The sequence below is a fragment of the Falco cherrug genome, chromosome 7 (assembly GCF_023634085.1).
Source record: "Falco cherrug isolate bFalChe1 chromosome 7, bFalChe1.pri, whole genome shotgun sequence".
Taxonomy (NCBI): Eukaryota; Metazoa; Chordata; class Aves; order Falconiformes; family Falconidae; genus Falco; species Falco cherrug.
Window position 1 is genome coordinate 15,243,383 of NC_073703.1, and position 20,701 is coordinate 15,264,083.

The window sequence follows — 20,701 nt, forward strand, 5'->3', positions numbered from 1 at the left end:
ATGTGGTGTGACAAAGGTTCTGTTTGTTTTGTTTTTTTCTGTCAATGACTTTTTTACCTGTAAAGTTGGTTCCTGTTCCCATTGGAGTCAGAATGTTTGCCACTGACTTCAGCTGAAGATGATCAACTTACTCATCAAGACAATTTTGCAATGTACTGTTTGGTTATTTTCAAGGATTCAAGCTTTTTCATGTTTATCAGAGCATTAAAATGTTTGCTTGCCATGATTATGCTTAGTTGCATTGCATAAAGTTAGCATATTTTAATCTGATTTTTCCCTGTAGATATTGACGAGTGTGAAGACAATCCTAACATCTGTGATGGAGGCCAGTGTACAAACATTCCAGGAGAATACAGGTGTCTTTGCTATGATGGATTCATGGCATCTGAAGACATGAAGACTTGCATAGGTAAGTGAAAGTACATGTATTCCAATCTGCATTAACCAGGGAAAAATTATTTATTAAGGCACTATTTCCAATAAGGCAGAAAATGGTATTTATTGCTTTTATGCCCTAATTTTGGCCACCTGACCATAAGGACCAGCCCCTTTGCACAAGCTATGTTTATCAAATGCAGGTGTAATCTCTATAACCTTGTAGATCAGGATGCAAACATGGTGATCTATAGCATCATATCTTTGGGCCCTCTTCCTGTGAGGGTTTTATGCAGCTGAGAGTCCTTGCAGAAAGGAAATGCTGGTGAGTGACAGCATGGAAAATTTCTAGCAAGATAAATCACCAGTCCTGATTTAAACTTGTCTCCAAGACAAAACTATGTGCAAGTGCTGTACCTTGGTAGAACAAAAGTCATGAAACAATGTATCTCCAAAATGAAATTTTCACATTTAAATTAAAAATCTGTAGTGTATTTGAGGAGAAACGTATGTACAAAACTAGATTATATATGTAATATATAAATGTGTATACACACACACACGTATACATAGAAAGCATCAATAAATAGTCATTGTCATTCTTTGGATAATATGCTGAATCTTAGTCTCTGTTTTTAAGGAGAGTTGGAATTAAAGGTATGTTAATATAGCAGTGTTAAACCAGACCTCAAAATATACGCTAGGTAAAGAATAACTAACCTAAGCAGTTTTCTCTTTGAATACGTAGACCCATTTTTGTACCAAAACATCGTATCCCAAGAGATTTTGCCAGTTACTTTCTAAGAATTTTATGTAATAAATCTTAATTCATGGGGTTTTTTTTAGATGTTAACGAGTGTGATCTGCATCCAAACATCTGTCTGAGTGGAACCTGTGAGAATACAAAAGGCTCGTTTATCTGTCATTGTGATATGGGTTATTCAGGCAAGAAAGGCACAACTGGTTGCACAGGTATGTTTTAAAGTCTAATTATTAATTTCCAGTTAAACTCATGAGTCTGCGTGCCCTTTTTTCTAGTGTTCAAAACTTCCTCTCACTGTGCTTCTTTTCACTAAATATTGTATCTCTTACCCAAATTTTCTGAGCTTGTGCTCTGCTGGACTTCAGTGGCACAACATTCAGCCTGATGCTGCTTCTGCTGAAACGAGTGACAAAATGCCCACTGGGAACAAAATTGGGCTTATTACTGCATTGTTGTTGGTCTAAGAGAACAGAAAATGCCATTGCCTGAAATTTGACAGACTCTGAGGACCTCAGTGCATTTGGATTAGTTAATTGTATACTATGCATGCAAATAACAGGTATCTGTTCCAAGTGTTATTTTGGCAATCACTGATAGCTTGAAATATATGCTAAAATATATTTTCAGGTTTTGCGAAGTGGCAACAATACAGCTACTCAACTGCATTATATCAGCAAAATGAAAATTTGCATTATTTCATGTATTGCCAGCAAACAGAAATGATTCAAATATATAGGCTCGGAGGCCATGACATTAATAATCCTAGTGCTGGTGTCTCAAGCCAAGGTGTTGAGAGTCTTAGACTTTGCCCAAATATGAATGCAAACATATGTTTAATACAATTTTTAATGTAGGCTTAGGGTAAACACAAAAATATATTATTAACTGTGCATAATAAGGGCAGACTAATAATAAAAGTTTGTCTCAAAGACATTGCCAGAAATGTAAGTGCCCCAAATATATGAAGCTGGTTTTTTACAGCTCTCGTAGAACAATCTGAGAGCTGGAGTTGTACTTTGCGTATTGGACGGTGGAGGAATAGTTGTGTGTTAGTAACAGCTGCCTTTGACTTACATATGAACTGATCTAAATCCAAGAAATCCCTAATTGTACCCTGTAGACCAACTTTTCAATGTTCTTTGTTTCTGTGCTAAATTATATGAAGATCTTCGGTACTCTAGACCTGAACACCCTCGTGCTGAGTGCTGATCAGTTACACGTGGCGCAGCTGTCACTCCCAGCGTAAGGAGCAGTCAGGGAAGATGAAGCAATTAGTAGAAGGCAAAAGACAGAAAAGGTCATGGAGGCAAGGGAGGAATCTGAGGTATGGCTTCTGGGGAAGTGCCTGGCAGTAGCCACCATTCTGGCATTACGTGACGCAGGGTAGTGGCAAATGTCCCAAGCAATGCTTCCTTGTTAACAGTGAGGCAGGGAAATCCCTGCCTCCTGGTCCTAGCCAAGGACAGCCCCCTGGAGGGATGCTGTCTGCATGTAGTCTCTTCCCACCGCCTCATACATCTTTACCTTTCCCTCAGCCCATCCTCTGCTGCTTTTGGCTATAAGCCAGTGTCCCAAGGAGGATGGCACTCACCAGGAAAACCAGCAGAACACCACCAATTACAAAAGATGCCGTAGGGGGGCTCAGTAATTTGAGAGAGGCCAGTGGTATAAGACAAAATGGTGAAGTACCAGTTATGCTGATACAGCTGAGATGGGACCGAAATAAATCACCAAAATCTTTTGTATTTATATAAGGGAGGAAGCAGAGCAGGAACTTTGTAGGTTGGTTTCACGCTGAAGAAACTGTATGGATACAGATGCCATTGTGACTAGGGTGTGCAGTTTCTCACATTCTGGTTTTTAAAAAGTCTGATTCACTGGTGGAGACTTTTGAATTCCCTCACCTCATGTTTGTGCAGTATTAGAGCAGAACTGAAGTTCCCAAGCTCGGGTACATAAGAGCATCCTTCAAGACTTCTTCTGCAGCGACCTTGCCAACAGCATCTTGACCTCAGGATTCAATTCTTGTCTTACAGACAGATCAAAAGCATCCACGGGTTTTAGGAACTCCCGTGGAAAAAAATTACAAAAATGTGTACAACCCTTTGAATGGGAGGTACTCTGTTTCATGAGAATAACTAAATAACATCCTCTGGGTTCCATTAGAGTTTTGTCTAAATATTTCAGCTCCCTTGTCATTACTAATTGTTTCCATTTTAACAAATAAACATGCTTTTTTTCCCAATCATTTAATAGTATTCAGAATCCACCTACTGACTCTACATTCCCATCCCACACAGATGTTTGTTACCCCCTCCTTGATTCTCAGTAAGATTGTGAACATAGTTTAGTAACAAAAATAGAATTTTTTAAAAAATATGCAAAAATATACATCATAGATGCAGGTTTCCTAGGCAAAGTGCCACAAATGGTTTAATTTCTCTTCACAAGGCAAACTGTGGCAAGACTGACTCGGAGCAGTTAATTTTAGATTTTTCTAGGCAGACAATGGTACATAGCCACTAGAGAGAAGATTGCAGAGTGTTCCCCTATCCCAGTTCCAGATTGCCCAGCTTTATGACAAATACCTTGTCTCTGCTTTTTCTGTCAATAAAGTATACATGTACTTGTGCAGAAATGAAATCCTGTATTGGCACTTGGCATTTGTATTTTGTGATTCGTCACCACTCTGGAGTATTGCCTGTAAATTTACTTGCCCTGACGTTTTCACAGAGGAACAAATTCTTCTCTGATCGGACTCTCTCCCAGCCATCCTTGCCAGTTCCAGCTGTGTGCACAGACCTCCTGTTTGCTCCTGGTGGATCTGTGCCTGCACATGCTTAAGGTGCTCTTTACAAAGTCAAACTGAACGAGGTGAACCTGGGGGCAGAAGTTGCCCAAGGCAGTCATCTGGTCAAAAATAAATGTGCTTTAAAAGTCAGCTGGATTTCTCCACAGCAGGCTCATGGAGCTGGAGGGCTGAGACCAGGCTCTGACTCTGCAAGGGCCATGCTGTTTGGAGAAAGACTAGTGGGAGATGTTCAGCTGCAGCCTTGCCTGGTGTGGGGTATGAGGTTAGAGTTTGGTCTTGAGTATTGCTTGCTGTCATCCAGTAATGATGACCCTAGTAGATAAATGAAGAGTGGGCACACACTTCATACTTGCATGGTTGACAATAACATAGTTATAAATAGTTATAAAGATAGTTACAAAGACATCACCTGATAGTGTGAAAAGAAAAGGTGATTCCTGTCATTTGCCCTCAGAAATAGGTCCGTAACATTTTGTGACTTGTATAATGTGCTTGCCTCTCTCCTATCTTTGGCTTCTGGCCATTAATAATACGTTGTGTTTCAGTCTTGATGGCACTAGAGAGTTCTGGTATCAGTGAAACAAATCCATTTCCCTTTGTGAATCTGGGAGCTGGCTGTGTCAGGCCAAATACCAGAAGATAATACTACGAAGATGCTGCCCGCCAAATGGGGGTGTCACAGAAGGAGCGTATTGTGAGTAGGCGTCTCTCCAGCCATAACATGCTGCGCCCCAGGCTGATGACGTAAGGATGAATAGCAGGCAAATCTGAACTGCCCCATGTGAAACTCCAAGAGGTGCTTACAGTGCAGTATGCTGAATAAAATCCAAGAGTGATTCCAAAAGTCAAAACAATTCTACATGTATAGAGATCAGAATAGAGGAATTTTTCCATATATTTTTCTACTTGTGTGAGCGCTAAGTTGAAACTCCCTGTGTTCTCCCTCTGAAAAGCCTCTGTTTTACCTGCCTGATTACATGGGCAGCGACCCAGGAGGAGGAAATGCCTTGTGACTTCCACCAGACGACTGGCCCCGTGGGAATTGGGCCCAGGCTTGAAATGCCAGTGAAATGTCTGTGCAATAAAATGCACAGATACGCAGAGAGCGCCAAAAACATTAAAATGTCAGAAAATGCTTAAAGGATTTGCAGAATTCCTGACAAACAGTGCTGATAGATAGGTGGAGTCTCAATTAAATTCACGCTTTGCTAAGAACCCTTATAGACTATTGAAGCCCCAATGAAACCTAACAAAAAATGTAAATGGTACACAGAGTTCCTTGAGGATTTCATGCCCTGTGATGAATGTATGAGTTTTCATGTGTTAATGTTCACTCTCATTCTGGTCAAACGCAGAGGAATGACTTGGGTGCTTCCAGAGTATAGGTGAGAATACGGTGACTTAGCCCCATGTTCCTCTCTGGCCAAGTTTAATGATCCACTTCAAGACTGCACAGGGATGCTAGCAGGTCCTGGCTAGCTGTTTGTTTCCTTTGGTTGCCGTGTTTGCAAGCGTAGTGCCAACATGACAGGTATATACGACACGTATTTTTGCTGCACATCCGCAGCTCCAAAAATCTGTGCCTCTGTCATTAATTGGAGAGACGCTTTATTAATTGCCAGAGGCTCGAGAGAAAAAATATTTGTTCAGAGAAGAGAACCGAAGGAGCCAACAAAATAGAGTGACTGACAGTTTTTTTTCCCCAGAGTGCTTGGGATTGTTATGATGTCAGATCTGCATATTATTTATTGTGCGTATTCTCATCTGTTGTAGGCAGACAACTCCCTTAGTATTAATGGGAATTGTGCAATTACAAAGCTGAGAACATGTGTGCAGCAGGACTGGGGCACAGTGGGACCAGCTGAGGATGCAGTGTCAGTCTCGGATTGGAATGTCTTTATTTTCCTTGGCTTGTCATGGCCTCATACTGGAGGCAGAAAGAAAAGGTTGATATAAATCAGTGACTCACTCCTTTACTCTTTAGTGGCAGTCCCCCTGAAGTCAATGGGAATAGGCCACCATTGTGTAAAACCCTGACTCAAGTAGCGTCCTCCTGTGCACGCTTTGGGTCATGATACCTTCACTCAGACCAAGTAACGCTTTTCTCTTCAAACAATTATATGAAAAAAGTTGGAGTATTTGAAGAGTGTAGTACTGTTTGTACTGCCATGCAGACAGCACAATCTGGACTCTTGCTCTTATTAAAGACATTTATGTTGAGTTAATTTTTCCTCTACAGAGCTCAACTTCTCCTTTCTGTTTCATTCTGTGAAGCTGTAATTCAATACTTATGGCAGCATAAATCCATATTAAGCTCCAGTACAAGCAGGCATAAATTCCATTGATTTCACTGCCCCGTTTACACAGGAGCGTGTTTGGTCTGAGATCTCTTTTGCCTTGGAAATAATTGCCATGCAATAAATTTAGGCTTATATCTCAGCTGTGCAATGAAAGGAGAGAATAGGGATTATAGTAAAACAACATCTGAGTTAAATGCAGATAGCTTTGAAAATAAGTAAAATCTGGGATGAAGCCAGTGATGGTATTTTATATGCCTCAATCAGCTTTCATTTAAGTATCTGAAAACCTTTCCATGCGTCAATGAAATAAGCCCTGCAATGTCCCTATAAAAGTAGATGGTATTAGACAATATATTTTGCATTCCCTGTTTGATCTTTACCCAGGCAGAAAGCATTGAAATCTGTTGATTTTTTTTTTTTTCTGGAAAGAAGCTGAAAAGTATTTCAGGATTTTGTTCAAAGCAAGTGGAATGGCATTTCAGTGGATAATCTCTGAGAAAGTTGATCCCATTATAAATACCTGTGTTTGGATATAGATTTGTGTTCACAACTTTCATCCCACAGAAGTTTCCAAGCTTTTAGTGAGTGTGTCAAACAGCTGACAGGGGAACAAGTGCCTAGTGCAAGGGCACTAGTGTCACTGTGCTGCTGTTCCACTGAGAGATGTTAAGGGGGGCTCTCAGGTGCAGAGTGTTAGTGCAAGGTGGGATGGGATGGAGTCCACAGTCATTTTATGTAGAGTTGAAAATTTGTTTTAGATTGCCTTAAATTTGAGCCCGAGCATGACTTCATTGCGGTGTAGCTGTTGCATGCAAGTTACTGTTTGTGTTTGCTGGTGGTTTAAAAAAATTCTTGGCAGAAATCTCTCCACTGATGATGTTTTTTGTGGTGTTTTGTTGTGCTCCGCAGGGTATAAGGAAGCATGTGATTGTATGTTTCAAAGCATCAAATAATCAAATACAGTGCAATCTTAATGTTAGCAGTGGTTTAACAGTTGAGGTTTTAAAATCCTGTAAAGGTTAAAATATAGAGTGTTTGCTTCAGCTTCTTTATGTCAATGTATACTGTAGCTGACCTCTTGAAATTCCATCTAGGCTTTCCCTTCAGTCCAAGCCAAAATGAGGGTTTTTTTCTGACCAGCCTTAAGATTTTTGACAGACACTCGTTTCCTGTTTAGGGTGATGTTATCTTCATATGAGTTTCTGCACATGTTAAAAGCAAATATGCTCTGAGATTATCTGCTCCTGACCCTTTTTTTAAGTTTTAAAAAGTAAATGTCCATTTGCATGTTTTCAGGCTTGTTGGTGCAGTCAACAATCATTAATAGTAGATTCCAGCTGCCAGATTTAGATCTATATCCAGACGTCAGGACTCAGATTATGGGAATACTCATGTCTGGGGTTTTGATTTAGAGTAATGCCTCATTTAGAAAGAAACCCAGAAAAGTAAGGTTGGATGCAATTTTACTGTACAGACTTAAAAAGACCCAGCAAGTAAACAAAAAAAAACCCCAAGCCAGCGGTGGGTTTGAGTAATTTCTGGGCTTGAGTATTTAATTGTAGGATGACAGACATATGTTGTCTGCTTCTCAGAGTCACGTGTAGCCTTTGTGAAAAGTGACTATATATGTACAGGGCATAGAGAAAGGACACAGAGCCTTTTGTCTAAAGAAGGGTGGGCAGAAAAACCTAAGAAAGTGTTACAAAGGAAATTATTAACGTACCCAGACACTTTCCCCAATGGTTCCACTCTCTTGCCCTCTTTAAAGAGCTAATAATTTTTAGGTATATTGATAGGGAAACAAATTGTGATTTTGGGGCTGAGAACCCCAAAGGTTGTTACATGGTTGATGGCTGATGCCTTTTCTTAGTCATCTTCTCAAGAGGAGTCTGTGCTGTGTTTTTCTCCGTGGAATCATGTGGAGTTTGTGAGCTTGTTTTCCCTTTCCATCTGCTATTGTACAGAATGAGATGATTTGGCTTACTGCAACAACAGTAACAGGGAGGGCTGAAAAAATTGCTATAAATATTAAGTGGTTTGATGTGAATTCTAGATAATTTACATCTTGTGTGGAAGTAAAGCTCAGTTAGGAGAGGGCTCGGTTACAGAAAACACTGTAAAATCCATAGCTCAGGCATGTAAGAAAATTCCTGCCAGTTTTGTTTTAGTTACCAGGAGTAATTGCTGAAAACAATTGTCTTTGAGTTTATACATTCTCCAAGTACTTGTATAGGGTATTAATATTGTTTTGTGACAAGGAAGAATGGAGGTCAGTTTGTCTTTTTTGGTCTGTGCATTTTGACATTGCCAGAGAATGCCCAAGAATGAAAATAAGGTGAAAATAGCAAGTACTGAAATAGAACGTGCTGGCATGAATGCATATGTTGAAGATTGGATGACTTGCTGCATGATGTCTCCAAGGATGCTGGCTTTTTCCACGGTGTTAGGTTTTCTCTTAATAAACGGCATACTTGATGAGCTTTGTGTCCATCAGCTGTCACATTAAAGACAGTAGTGCAGCCCATCCTCCACCTTTCACACAGTCTCTGGCAAAGCAGAACCTGGCTTGGTTAACTGCCTAGGGATAATCCTAGGAGAACTTTGCAGGTTGTGCCCAGCTGGTGTTCATCAGCATCCTGGCAGATCTAGTGGGGCTGTGGGAGTGCTGCATTCCAGGAGTCCCTGGGCAGCAGAGTTGCCTCTGAGACCTTTTAGCAAACCATGCGCTGTAGAGCCACCGGAGTCCCTCACTGTGGGCTCTAGGATGGGCAGATGGGAAGGCTGTCTTCTTTCCCTCAGTCATCTTAAGGTATGGCCAAGATACATCCAGTGCATTGTAGTGGTACCTTTCTGTATTCAGGGGAGCACAGGTCTTCCCACCAGCTCATAGTCATCAAATTTGACCCACAACCCTATTGCAAAGCTGCTTGACAAACGTACATCCCAGGATGCTGAACACCTGTGGTAATCTTCATGGATGCTAGTCCTCTTCTTCCCGAAGGCTGTGGCCTCATACGCTGAGTGCACCAGTCGGAAAAGCAAAAGAAAACCTAAGTTACAGTTTTCCTTCTTGAATATAAAAGTTACCAAGCTTTGTAGCAAACTGCAGAAGTACTGCTTTATATACCTGTCAAAAAAATACATAGTAGGGCAGCACGTTTGAAATATGCTATATGCTTCTTTGTTTTTCTTTGTTGAGATTCCATTTCTCTTCTGCTTCTTTTTTAAATGTCATTTACAAAGAAATGCAGACTTGCTTTCATGTTCTTACTGTCTTGAGAAATTCCAGTATTGGTTATCTGGATATGAGAAAGTTTGATTCACGAGCTCTTCAAACATCTCTGTGTTTTTACAGATATCAATGAGTGTGAAATCGGAGCCCATAACTGCGATCGACATGCCATATGTACAAACACAGCAGGAAGTTTCAAATGTAGCTGCAGCCCTGGCTGGATTGGAAATGGTATCAAGTGCACAGGTGAGGGTCATATGCATTGGTATTTATTTGTAAGTTCAGACCAAAGCTGGGTCCTAGAAATTCTGAAAAAAATCAATACCACACCTACAAATTGAGCAGAGATATGATTACCAAGCTTGTTAGGTTGATTTGACATCCTCCGTTGGAGGACAAATTCTCTGCCATGGTAACTGTGGAATCAGCATTATCTCACGTTTGACTTGTGAGTTGGTGAAAACAGACTGGAGCATGGAGACAGACGCTGTGTTCTTGAGGGCAGCTGATGGGAGGCAGTGAGAGGTCTCCTGGTGCTCCTCGTGAAAACAGGATACAGGTCTTAGTTTGAGAGTGCCCTGCAGCTTCCTCATTCACAGTTACTTTGTCAGACTTCTTTGCTGGGCTGCAAAGAAGCTGTGCTTGCTTCTCCAGTCAGATGACCCCACATACGTGTGAGTTTTGTTATGGAAGATTATTTAAAGTAGAGCTTCTGTGCGCCTTACACTATATTTAAAGTTTGTATTCATCGTGTGGTTTTTAACTGATGTTGCTTTTTTCCTTTTTTTTTCCCCCTAATTATTTTAAAGACCTGGATGAGTGCTCCAATGGAACTCACATGTGCAGCCCACATGCTGACTGTAAGAATACAATGGGCTCTTACCGCTGCCTGTGTAAAGAAGGTTATACTGGGGATGGCTTCACTTGTACAGGTGAGCTTTAGGAAAGCATGGGATCACCTCCAGTGGTCCCTTGCAACCTAAGTTAGTCTACGATTCAATACACAAAACCAGCTTTTAAACAATTGAAATTATTGTTTAATATGTCATCTTCTGTTGTCTTCTACTTCACCTAAGTTGCCGTAACTTGACAGAAATACTGTGTATTATACGTAATCTAAAGCAATCTTTTTTTTTTTCACTTTATAAAATGCAAGTTTTCATTGAGCTTTTCTTGTTAATCAGAGTGGGTGGCTAAATTATTAAAACTATGCTTGATCATATAATTTGACTTGTTAGAAACCAATCCATTGGCAACCCACCTTCCTATTTAAATAATAAGGCACATGCATTAAAATGACTTTTTAAAATTGCCTGAAAATGTTTATTCTTTCCACAAGTGCATGTGTGCTGCCTGTCCTCTTTACTGCATCATCCTGAGAGATGGTGTCAGGGTGCAGTGTTGACATGTAGAATGATGGAAGTAACTGCTTCTTAAAACCTCATTTTATAAACTAAATGTGATTATAAAACATTGCTAGAGAGATGTTTTCCACCCACACTTCATTCTTCTGCTTTGAAGAACAGATTGGCTCATGTAAGCTTAGTCATTGGGAGCCCTGCTATTACGCTAAGGATATCAGTGTTGCTGGTGATGCTATGTGGAGGGTGACCTTGTTTGGAATAAAGCCATGTGATAGACAGCTGGTGGACCAGGTTTTCAGCTGCGCAAATCAGCAGCACTCTTATCAGCTACAACAGATTTTTATGGCATCTGAGAATCTGGCTCAGTGGGTTTAAGGCTGAATTTGAATCATTCCAAATTATAAATGGACCCTGGGATTCTGTTTAATTCTCTCCGTATAATTTACTCTTGAATCTGATTCAGCTTCCTTAGCAGCCTTCATAACCCAGTACTCTTTGTTAATTTCCCATATGATGATTTCCAGGAGTCTATAAACTACATCTTTCAAATGGAGTGCTTACGGAGTTTCTGCATTCAATAGAACTTTTTTTTTTAAAAAAAAAATTGTATACTGTATTGTTCATGGATGCAGGAGGTGGCTGGGATTCAGACTAGGGCACACAAGTGTTCCATAAGCCCTCTGCCAACGTGTGCAGCATTCACCCTGGTAGTAGGTACTACTTTGGATTTGCCAGACTTTGATTTTTTACAAGCTCACACTGCCAGCCAGACTCTGTTGCAACAAGTAGGGTGTTGTATAAAATTTCAGCTAGAGAGTAAGGGCCACAATCTATCTGAAGGGCAGCACAGTCCAGTAGCAAGGCTGGTTTTCTCATAAGCTGTTAACCTGCAGTTTAATTTTGATCAAGTTATTTTGACCTCAGTGCCACTTTTTTGTCAGTGTTTTGCACGTTTGGCGTGGAGACTGCCTATTACCATATGTTTGCTCATTGCACAGTAAACCTCTTTCTTCAATTGCTGCCTCAAGGCTTTACTGTAATAGAAACAATAACTATAATAAAATTCACATGCTCATTCTGAGTCTAAATTTGACCCTGTGTACTGCCTCCAATTGTTATTAGCTGTAGCTACTTTAGGAGTCTGTGCCTCTCTAATTTTCCTTTTGATGAGAAGCTGTGTTTTCAACATGTCGGAAATACACCAAGCTGTTACATGTAATAGTCTCTGCACATAACTAGGTTGCAATTTCTTTTGCAAGTGTTCAGAACTAATAGGAGAATTAAAATCTTTGAAACACCGCATGCTTCAGCTGAAACAAATGTTGGTGAGAAAACCATGTTTACGGTAAACCTGCAATTTCTCTTCCTTTTACAGACCTCGATGAATGCTCAGAAAACTTGAATCTCTGTGAAAATGGGCAGTGCCTCAATGCCCCTGGAGGATACCGTTGTGAATGTGATATGGGATTTTTGCCAAGCCCAGATGGGAAAGCATGTGAAGGTAATTCTCCATAAGCTTTAAACAACACTCAACAAATTCTGCCTTAATAGTTTTTTATGTTTGAAAATTTTTATAATTGGTTGCAGTTGTGGTGGTATTGAGAACCGCCTGAAAATTGTCAATAGTAGTTGCTTCTTTTCAGTTTTATACATTTATTATGGGCCTCTAGGTGTTCGTCTACCTATTGTATGTGGAGAGAACAGCTTTTTGGAGCTTATCTTACGAGATACTCTTGTCAGCTGCCATTTCATCTTGGTCAGTTGTACCCAGTTCTTCATTTTACTCATAACAGTTAAACAGAAAAAGCTGTTACTTTGTCTCAGTGTATATGAAGCTGAAAAACACTGATTTGGTAGCTAGTACAGTGAACGTGCTTTGAGGGCCTCTGTGAGGTGCAGAAGCAGAGTTTGAAGCCTTGCAGAAAGTTTGTATGACTGCCAAAAAAAAAAAAACCCACCAACATCCCATGAGTATGCATTCAGTTTTGAAAGTGAGTTGTCGGTTAACTGTTTACAACTCGTTCATAAGAGTTTTGCATGTGCAAAGATTCGCAAAAATCAAATAGTAAACATGTTACCTACATGATTCAAGGTCATATATTTGATCGTAGCATTTGAAATCTGCAGTTCATATAATGCTAATCAGTCAGTCAAGAAGAATCAGCCGTATCATCTGACATATTAATAACTCATAGTAACTGGTGTTTGATGGAGTTCTTAAGTACATCACTATAAATAGAATTTTTTTCCCCTGTAAAGTGTTCTGTGTATTTTTTTTTAGTAATCTACCAAGAGAAATAATTTATGAGAGTGAATTTTTGGGTAAACTAAAACAATATTAGGTTTCATAATATTTCATGAAACAATTTACTTTCAAACCTTTTAGCTAACTTTAAATAGCTTATGTAGAGCCTAGTTCCTGTTGCTAAAACAGACTTTCCTTGATGTCCCAGATACGTACTCTAAATGCAGCATTTTAAGGTACTTTGTAAACACACACTTTTTTATTGTTATCAGATTGGTGGCTCTTGGTGCAGTGCGTATAGTGTTCAGTAGATACTGAATCAGATGCAGTGATTTGGACAAAAGGCACAAAAGTGAGCTTTGCTTGCCAAACCTCAGATCTGTCAAATGCAGAAACCTGAAAATGAGCATCAAGTTCACCTTTGGGCAGAAGCTTTTCCTTTGCTGATGTCCAGCTTTCTGCAGATGACTGCTGATTAGAATTTTTCAAAAGATGTCTCCTGCCATGTTTAATTTTGCTGCTTGCCAGATTAACCCACTAATAAGCTCAGATTGTTTCTGGCATGGCTTCCAGAGACACTGGAAAGAGCCTTTTACCCAGAAACAAGGTTATGGATTAGGTTCCTTAGACTCCATACGTAAATCTGGCATGTTATTTTTCTGGTCTTACACAGTGTGCAGAAGCAGTTGGCTTCCAGATCCATGTTTTCTGAACCCTTTTGCATTTCTCTGTCTATATCTTAAAAATACAAGGAAACCTCATATTTTTCCCTTTCTGTTCCTCTATCAGATATTGATGAGTGCTCACTTCCTAACATCTGTGTCTACGGCACTTGTCATAACCTCCCTGGACTTTTCCGATGCGAGTGTGAAGTGGGCTATGAGTTGGACCGAAGTGGTGGTAACTGCACAGGTAAATATAATTTTGAACAACATGCTTTTTAATTTTCTTCTAGTGTCATGGTCAGCTCTGTAGGAAATTCTTGTAAAAAGCTATACAAATCAGACTGGATATCGGAAAATGTGGACTTCCCTGCTGTATAACATGGGATTCTCCTTCCTGCCTTTTCTACACTCTTTCCCCTTCTTTGTCAACCTCTGATATCCCATTGGTTTAAGAGAAGAAGGGGGAAAACAGAGCAGTGAGAGCCCTTCTGTCTGCCTGCATCTCCCAGCCAGAGATGTGTTGCACCTTGTAGTTTCCATTCACAGTACTGGAGGGTAAGCTATGACCTTGTGGTGTACTTTGCCCTTAAGCATTTCTTTTAGTACTTTATGTGAATTTTAGTTCATGGATTGGTTTCCCCACAAAATGATGAGTTTATCTCAAACTGCTGTTCTCAAATGTGTATGTATGGGTTTTTAGAGCTTCCTGGAGATCAGTGTATCTCCTAACTAATGGATTTATGGTGGTCAGCATATGATACCTGATACGTTGATGGTTTGCACTGTCCTTGAGTATTTGCTTACCGTCTGCTTTTATTTTTTTCCCAGATGTTAATGAATGCGCAGATCCCACAACCTGCATTAGTGGCACATGTGTCAATACTGCTGGTAGTTACACCTGTGAGTGCCCTCCTGATTTTGAGCTGAATCCCACCCGAGTTGGATGTGTTGGTAAGGGACCGTTCCTTATGTTATTTACAAGTGAAGTTGTGCAGAGGGGCTGCAAGGCTAACTGTTCAGGAGTAGGAATAATGTCCCAGGTCATAGAAAAGGGCTGGAACAGGCTCTCCAGCTCCCACCCCACTGCCCCTGGCTTAGAGGTTGTAATAGTGCAGTGGGCATATGTCCAGAGTGATGTAGCAGGCCAGCAGTGCCCAGCTGCCAGAACCCAACCTTTGGGTCTTGTTACAGCTGTCCACAATTTACAGCAGGCGTGAGACAATTTTAAATTTCAACAAGCTTAAACCAAAGTCCAGCTGGCCCCAAGATGGCAGGTGAAGTTGCAGCATAAAGCCACAAGGCTCTTGGAGCATTGAGCGCAGCTTGGCTAGGTGCAGCTTCACAACTGATGGAAATGCTCTTGTATTAGGCTCCAGCTGCTTAGTAATCCTCTGATTTTTTTTGTTTGTTTGTTTAAGAGGACATAGGGATGCTCCTCAAATTCAAATGGATTTGAAATTCCTAACTTTAGTAGATGCTTTCATGCTTGTTAACCTCAAGGAGAAGAAGGCAGTGAGTTTCTAGAACTGGAGGGATGTACAAGTGCATGTGAAAATGCGAATCAAAATGAGAAAGGGCCTGGTTGAACTGCCCTTGGTCATGCTGAATAAATTCCCTATTTTGTGACAAGTCCAACAAAGCCAAGGAATGGGACACCACCATCCTATCTAAGTGGGAAAAGCTGGGCCCTCCTGGACAATGCAAATTACTTGCTTTGGCTGTCCTACAAGAAATGGGAGCCATCTGAAGGTATCCCTCGTCCTGAGATACGTTGTGTTTTCCTCTTATAAGATGTGTTTCTTATGTGCATTCTGAATAGATACACGATCCGGCAACTGTTACCTGGACATTAAAACTCGTGGAGATAATGGTGGCACCTTCTGCAGCAATGAGATTGGAGTGGGTGTTTCCAAGGCTTCCTGTTGCTGCTCTCTGGGCAAAGCTTGGGGCGTACCCTGTGAACATTGCCCACTTGTGAACACAAGTAAGCCAGCTTTCCTGGGTTAAACACAACAATACAGTGTGTTTGTTGGATTTTTTTTTTTTTTTAATTTAGGCAGGTAACTCCTCAGTGTAGTCATTTCTTGTGTACATGCAGAGGACAGTTTTTCACTGGTCTCAACCAAAAACTTTTCTGATCTTTGAAAAAGATTATTTAGCCAGAAGATTATAATTTTTGAGCAAGTTTGGTGTTACACAAGAAATTACATTATGAAATGGAATAGCAGTTGATGTTACAGAGTAAAACCTAATGTTTTTACCTGGTTACTTTGTTACTTTACATTTAAATTACCTGTAATAATCTGATTAATTTTCAAAAATAATTTCAAAAAATGCGCTGAAAATGTTTATACTAATTTAGGTTCATAAATCTATTTTATTTTCAGCTGAATATAAGGTTCTTTGCCCTGGAGGGGAAGGATTCCGACCAAACCCTATTACAGTTATATTAGAAGGTAATGTTTACATTTTCCTATATTTACACATCTAAAATTATGAAACTCTTCAGTGACTGTTGCTTTTCATAGGAAAGCATAAATGAAACTTGCGGGTTTGTTTTAACAGATATTGATGAATGTCAAGAACTGCCTGGACTTTGCCAAGGAGGAAAATGTATTAATACGTTTGGTAGCTTCCAGTGTCAGTGTCCATCAGGGTACTATTTGAATGAAGAGACCCGAGTGTGTGATGGTAGGTAGCCTTCACTTAACCAGTCTGCTTTTATTCTTAGAAAATGATGACTGTTCAATATGCAGAAGAACTGGTCTGTCCTTGAAAAGGAGTGTAACCAGACTAAGCATTGTAAAGCTTAAAGGTGGGAAGATTGGAACAGTTGAGAGAGAGAAAATTCCTTCTTGACTATGTTGAAATATATGCAAATTTTTGTTTAAAATGATCAGATTTTGATCAAAACCAGAAAACCCCAAAGTTTTTATTTAAGTAAAACATAATTTACTAACCAGCTATAAAAAATAGCTGTTTGGTAATAGGTAATGCATAAGCGCTCAGATAAAGAGCAAACTTACACCATGAGTCTGCTGAGCTGGTTACAGGGTGTCCAGGACATTTTTCTACTACTTATTTTCTCTCCTGCTGACCTCAATGTCCAATTGAAAACACTGGGTGTACTGCAAAACATTCTCCTTCCACTAGCATGTTCACTAGTACATGTTCATCACATTACATGCAACTGTCAGATTGTACTGGATATAAAACTTCAGGCAACCCCATCAAGTCCTTAATTTCCCATTGCCTAGGCTGTCTTCAGCCTTCCAGACTGTTATATAGTGCCTATGACGTGCCAAACATGACAGAAATACAAAAGATTCAGATCCTAAATTAACGCTGAAGCAAAGTGCTTCATCCGTATTGTGCTTACATAGCTCAACAAATGTTAAAGAGGAAATCTACCGCTATATTTTTCCTTCATGGTGTGTCACAGATATTTCAAAATGGTAAGGCTAGTGAGATACTTCTAAAGTTTTAGGAACTAGGGTGTTTTGGGGGTGGTGATTTGGTTTGGTTTTTTTAAACAAAGGTTAAAGTCTCTTGATGAAGTAAACATGACTGACATCTTGTGTTGGGAAAGTTACTCATTTTCCCCAGTAAGGCAGACTGTATTGGCATCATTGCTTATTGAGATGGGCTCTCCACAGGGAACAGCTTTGATTCTTGTCCGGATCTGGGAATCCAGAATGGATGAGATCCTCAAATACTACTTTTGTACAACAGGGGCAAAACCCAAATTGCTGTCTCTGACCTGGTAGACATATCAGAGTTCCCTTCGTCACATCATAGACAGCCTTTCCGCGGCCACCTGTGCCACCACTTCCTTCCCTCTGTGGGCTTCACTCCACCGTGACCTTGCTCAGAGCCCCTTCAGCTCTCCTCCACCAGTACCTTCCTACCTCAGGTGTTACTGAGATATTCTCATTCTCAGAAGCACAATGAGATAGCTTCTGTGGCCACTCACTGCCTTTTTGTTCTCTTCTAGATGTGAATGAGTGTGATACACCTGGCATTTGTGGACCTGGCACATGTTACAATACTGTTGGGAACTACACGTGCATCTGCCCTCCTGATTATATGCAAGTTAATGGAGGAAACAACTGCATGGGTATGGGTTGTTGGGTTTTTTTCAAGCTTATCTTAGTGGTTTGGGGCAGGGTTTTCCTGGGCACAAATCAGAACTATTTCTGTGAATTGAGTTATACAAGAATTAACTAAATGAAAGATCAAGCTTCTCTCATTATTTTTTTAAATAAAGCAAGGCAAATCACTTTTAATGCAGATGTTTCAGTACTTCATCAGAATTTCTCCTCTAATTTGGTATTTTCTTACAAGTTTCACTTCAGCCCTGAAAGCTTCTATATGTGAAACACTGCTAAAGTTACTCAGACTTCACAGAATGAAGTCACAAGCTGTGTACAGTTCTGAGGGGGAACCATAAACTAGCTTATGGTTTTCAGTGTTGGGCAAAGCCCCAACTTGAATACTTTGGTAAGTCTGATGAGTGTTACAGCAGTGTTGCTTGCTCTTGAATATTTCTATTGCTTTCTCGTACTTTTAGAGTACTCTTCTAGGGAGAGGCTCTTCTGTAGTATTCTACAGTGCTGCAGCGTCTCCTTGACAGGGGCAAAAAAGTACATATTTGAAGGAGGTATCTCCTAAACCCTTCAGATAGATCATCTTCCATAAGAATTGCTAATGCATTGGTCTGGGTTTTTCTTCACTTTCACAGATATGAGAAGAAGTCTGTGTTACAGAAATTACTATGCTGACAATCAAACCTGTGATGGTGAGCTGCTCTTTAATATGACCAAGAAAATGTGCTGCTGTTCCTACAATATTGGACGTGCGTGGAATAAACCTTGTGAACAGTGTCCTATCCCAAGCACTGGTATGTTTTTGCATTGCAAAACTATTTGAAGGCCTTGGTAACATCCGAATTATTATTAATGCGTGTAACATTGTTAGAGATACAATATCCTTGTCTGCGCTTGTGTGCCCAAAATGAAGGAATTAATACTTTTCTGGCCCTAGTCACAATGAAGGCATATGTTGAGTGGCTTGTGTTCATGCTGCTGGGCCATGCCTCCTTTGTGCCAGTTTCCCTGTCTGGGAGGCTTCATGCTCTGTATTGGTTAATCTGCCTCTCTGCAAATGCGTGTTGATCCGGTGGTGAGGCACTGACCAAGGTTTTGCTCCATTGCAATACTGCCATTGCTCCAGCAAATGTGGTGTCTACAGTGCTGTGCCTCAGCTGCTGATCACCGCAAAGAGCCTTTGTGGTAGCCATGGGTTTACAGAGGTCTCCTCTGAGAATGATCTGTGTCAAGCAGCTAAACATAAAATGTAGGAGTTTCTGTGCTAATTGTATGGGCGTACAGGACTCCTCCACACGGGGTAAGACCGCAGAGTTGAGCCCAGGACATACCACTGGTTCAAGGTGGTTTGCTTCAAGAACAAACTTCCTAGACACTTATTTGAATCTCTTCCAACTTAACCGTTCATGGTTTTAGAAGTCAGGTCTTTGTATGAAAAAACTGTAAGGCACAGAGGTGAGCATGTGCAAAGCAAAATGGGGATGTGGTCCCAAGCCCTCTGCATCTTTGTGTTTGCTAATTTCAATGGCCTTTGAATGAGAACCCAAGTGCATGTTAAGCACATCACATGGTGAGCCTCGGGGAAGGGTCTGCATACCTCTGTGTGCCCTGCAGGTGCTGAAAGAGTAGGAGATTAACTTTCTTGGGCAAAGGATGTAATGACTTTTTGACTGTTGATTAATTCCAAATACTATAATTGTTGCTTTGTTTTCCTGCTGCAGATGAATTCTCCACACTCTGTGGAAGTCAAAGGCCTGGCTTCTTCATTGACATTTATACAGGATTACCAGTTGGTGAGTTGTAATTTCTGTTTTTAACTAAGTGCCATGCTATCTCTGCCCAGGGAAGAGGGAAGGTTTGTTTTCCCAATTACTTTTTTTTCATGAGAGGAATAACGACTAAACAGTGTAATGGAGTTCAACCCTCCATTTAAATCTGAGCCTGCAAACTCTCTGCCTAGCTCCTCCTGGCTGGCAGCAATGATAATTGCTGCTTGTAATCAAGACAACATAAAGCTCCAAAAACTGTAATCAGGCCTACATGAGCAGGGCACGGATACTGAGAATAAGAGGTCTGGGAGTAAGGCCAACTAGCATTTGGCCTGAGAGGAATTAGGAGTCTTTCCCTCAAACTAAAGCAGAGATTTAATCTGACATTTCACATCAGTCCCCCTGTGTATTGGTTTGACACAAAAATCCTTTTTTCTGCTCAGCTGGAATATTTCTCACATATGTTATTGTGTGTAACATTTGAATCGTGAGTAACAAATTGCAAAACAAAAAGAGGGAGAGAATGAGGAATTCTAAGACAGGGAGTTGAGTAAATCCCTAATGGGACTTCCTTTTGTTTTTATTCACACAAAAATGCAAATAAGAAGCAGATAATGTGCCCTGTAGCAAACACAGGCAGCATATAGGCAATAATCAGGTGCTTTAACATTAGGCTGTTGCTGTGATGCAGTGTTCACCTAGTTAGATGGAAATATTTATAGTAAAGTGGGGAATATGATTTTTAAAGAAGTTACAGAAATGTACAGTATTTATTGTTTACCAGGTCATTTCTTAGAAGCAAAGTTCCCCCTTCTAGCTATTAACATTAGCCCAAATTGTTGCCAAGTCTACTCAAGCTAATTGGACATCAGCACTGGCAGGGAGACCTTGGATTGTGCTAACTTGTGTAGGTAAAAGCTGCATTTGTAGCAGCTGATGTGTGTGCCAGGAGTGTTGCAGCCTGCTCTGTCTGCCCTGCTGCGTCATAGAGCAATCTACCTTCAGAAGCCAACTGAAGCAGAAGGGCTGTCCCCCTGCAGAGGTCACCAGTACATCCCAGTGCATGCAGC

At 40.5% G+C, this 20,701-nt stretch overlaps 1 protein-coding gene across 4 annotated transcripts in view; it reads left to right on the forward strand.

The window, feature by feature from the left end:
- Positions 1–20,701, forward strand: part of FBN1 (fibrillin 1) — a 157,604-nt gene that overhangs the window by 106,385 nt on the left and 30,518 nt on the right. For 3 of the 4 annotated variants that reach the window (XM_055716550.1, XM_055716552.1, XM_055716548.1), the window contains exons 31-43: positions 284–409; positions 1,222–1,347; positions 9,606–9,728; positions 10,292–10,414; positions 12,222–12,347; positions 13,881–14,003; positions 14,585–14,707; positions 15,576–15,740; positions 16,144–16,212; positions 16,322–16,447; positions 17,751–17,873; positions 18,498–18,656; positions 19,584–19,655. In XM_055716550.1, the coding sequence (XP_055572525.1) occupies positions 284–409; positions 1,222–1,347; positions 9,606–9,728; positions 10,292–10,414; positions 12,222–12,347; positions 13,881–14,003; positions 14,585–14,707; positions 15,576–15,740; positions 16,144–16,212; positions 16,322–16,447; positions 17,751–17,873; positions 18,498–18,656; positions 19,584–19,655 (1,584 nt within the window). The remainder of the gene's footprint in view (positions 1–283; positions 410–1,221; positions 1,348–9,605; positions 9,729–10,291; positions 10,415–12,221; positions 12,348–13,880; positions 14,004–14,584; positions 14,708–15,575; positions 15,741–16,143; positions 16,213–16,321; positions 16,448–17,750; positions 17,874–18,497; positions 18,657–19,583; positions 19,656–20,701) is intronic. The other variant, XM_055716551.1, reaches the window with a different exon arrangement.